The sequence below is a fragment of the Octopus bimaculoides genome, chromosome 8 (genome assembly GCF_046866305.1).
Source record: "Octopus bimaculoides isolate indiv1 chromosome 8, ASM4686630v1, whole genome shotgun sequence".
Lineage (NCBI taxonomy): Eukaryota > Metazoa > Mollusca > Cephalopoda > Octopoda > Octopodidae > Octopus > Octopus bimaculoides.
This window is the reverse complement of record NC_142935.1, coordinates 60,087,815-60,089,248: the sequence shown is the minus strand read 5'-3', so window position 1 is coordinate 60,089,248 and position 1,434 is coordinate 60,087,815. Positions and strand designations below refer to the sequence as shown.

General features: G+C 35.4%; 1 protein-coding gene across 1 annotated transcript; it reads left to right on the top strand.

The window, feature by feature from the left end:
* The first annotated feature begins 243 nt into the window (after positions 1–243).
* LOC149134421 (zinc finger BED domain-containing protein 5-like) lies at positions 244–720 on the top strand. Its single transcript, XM_089355909.1, has one exon. The coding sequence runs from the start codon at positions 244–246 to the stop codon at positions 718–720; it is 477 nt and encodes a 158-aa protein (XP_089212035.1).
* The last annotated feature ends 714 nt before the right edge of the window (positions 721–1,434 follow it).

Genomic DNA, 1,434 nt, shown 5'->3' with positions numbered 1-1,434 from the left:
AAAATGAACAATATTTTAAAAGAGAATTGGCATTTAATAAAAGGCAAGTTTTTATGTTTGCCAAAAGTTCAAGTTGAGTGACAAAGGACAAGAAGCAAGTTATGCTGTGGCGGAGATAGTTGCAAGAAAAATTAAATCTCATACCATCGCTGAAACTGTAATTTTACCTGCATGCCAGGAAATAGTGAAGATAATGCTTGGAGATAATGTTGTTTCAGAGCTAATAAAATTCCACTTTCTGACATGTCAGGAGACATTGAGTGCAATAGTAAGTCAAAAATACTGAAACATAAGTTGTTTGCACTTCAAGTTGATGAGAATATAGATATCACTGGTAAAACACAAATCCTTATATTTGTTCGTTTTACTTATGATGAAATTATTGTAGAAGACTTCCTGTGTTGCAAAGAGTTGCCAGAAACAAGGAAAGGACAAGATGTATTTGATGTTTTGAATTCATATTTAGAGTATTGTCGATTGAACTGGAAAAGCTGTGTTGGTATTTGTACAGATGGTGCCCCTGCAATGACAGGATGTCTTAAAGGCTTTGTCCCAATCGCACAAAAGCAAAATCCAAATATTATCCATACTCATTGTTTCATTCATAGAGAAGCACTAGTTGCTAAAACTCTTGGACCTGAACTAAAATCTGCATTGGATATGGTAGTGAAAATAATTAATTACATCAAGATGAGGCCACTTAAATGTCGACAGTTGTGAAATTTTGTAAAGGTATGGAAGCAGACAATTCCACCTTAATCCAACACACAGGAATACAATGGTTGTCAAGGGGAAAAGTATTGTCTCGTTTTTACGAATTAAGAGAAGAGTTATTGACCTTTTGTTTGAAAGGAAACCTAAAAGACTTTCTATGATGTTTTGGTGATGACTATTGGTGTTCCACGTTAGCATATTGCCGATATATTTCATGAGCTAAACCTCTTGAGCAATGATATGCAGGGCAAGAACGAAAATATCTTGTTTTCCACTGACAAAATAAATGCTTTTCAGAAGAAATTGATAATATGGAAGAAACGCATAGCTGCAGGAAATTTGGAAATGTTTCCAAGTGTTTTTAAAAGGAAATTTCAAGAAATTGCGCTACTGATTTTGAACCATTTGCACACTTTGTTAACAAATATTTTCCATCGATATCTGTTGACCAGTACGACTGGATTAGAAACCCATTTGTGGAATTTGAGCCATTTGAAGAACAGTTCACAATAACAGAAGAATTGCCAGTGTTTTAAATGACAGAACATTAAAGTTGAAGAATTCTGAGCTTGACCTGAATGCGTTTTGGTTGCTGGTTGTAAAGGAATACCCTGAAATTGCCCAGAAAGCGCTGCGACGTCTTGTGCAGTTTTCAAACTCCTACTTGTGTGAATTTGGATTTTCAGCCCTGACAACAATCAAGCACAAGAAGCGAGCACA

What these genes read in the sequence shown, in the direction of transcription:
- LOC149134421 (XM_089355909.1), top strand. Translation starts at nt 244, where the DNA reads ATGTCAGGAGACATTGAGTGCAATAGTAAGTCAAAAATACTGAAACAT.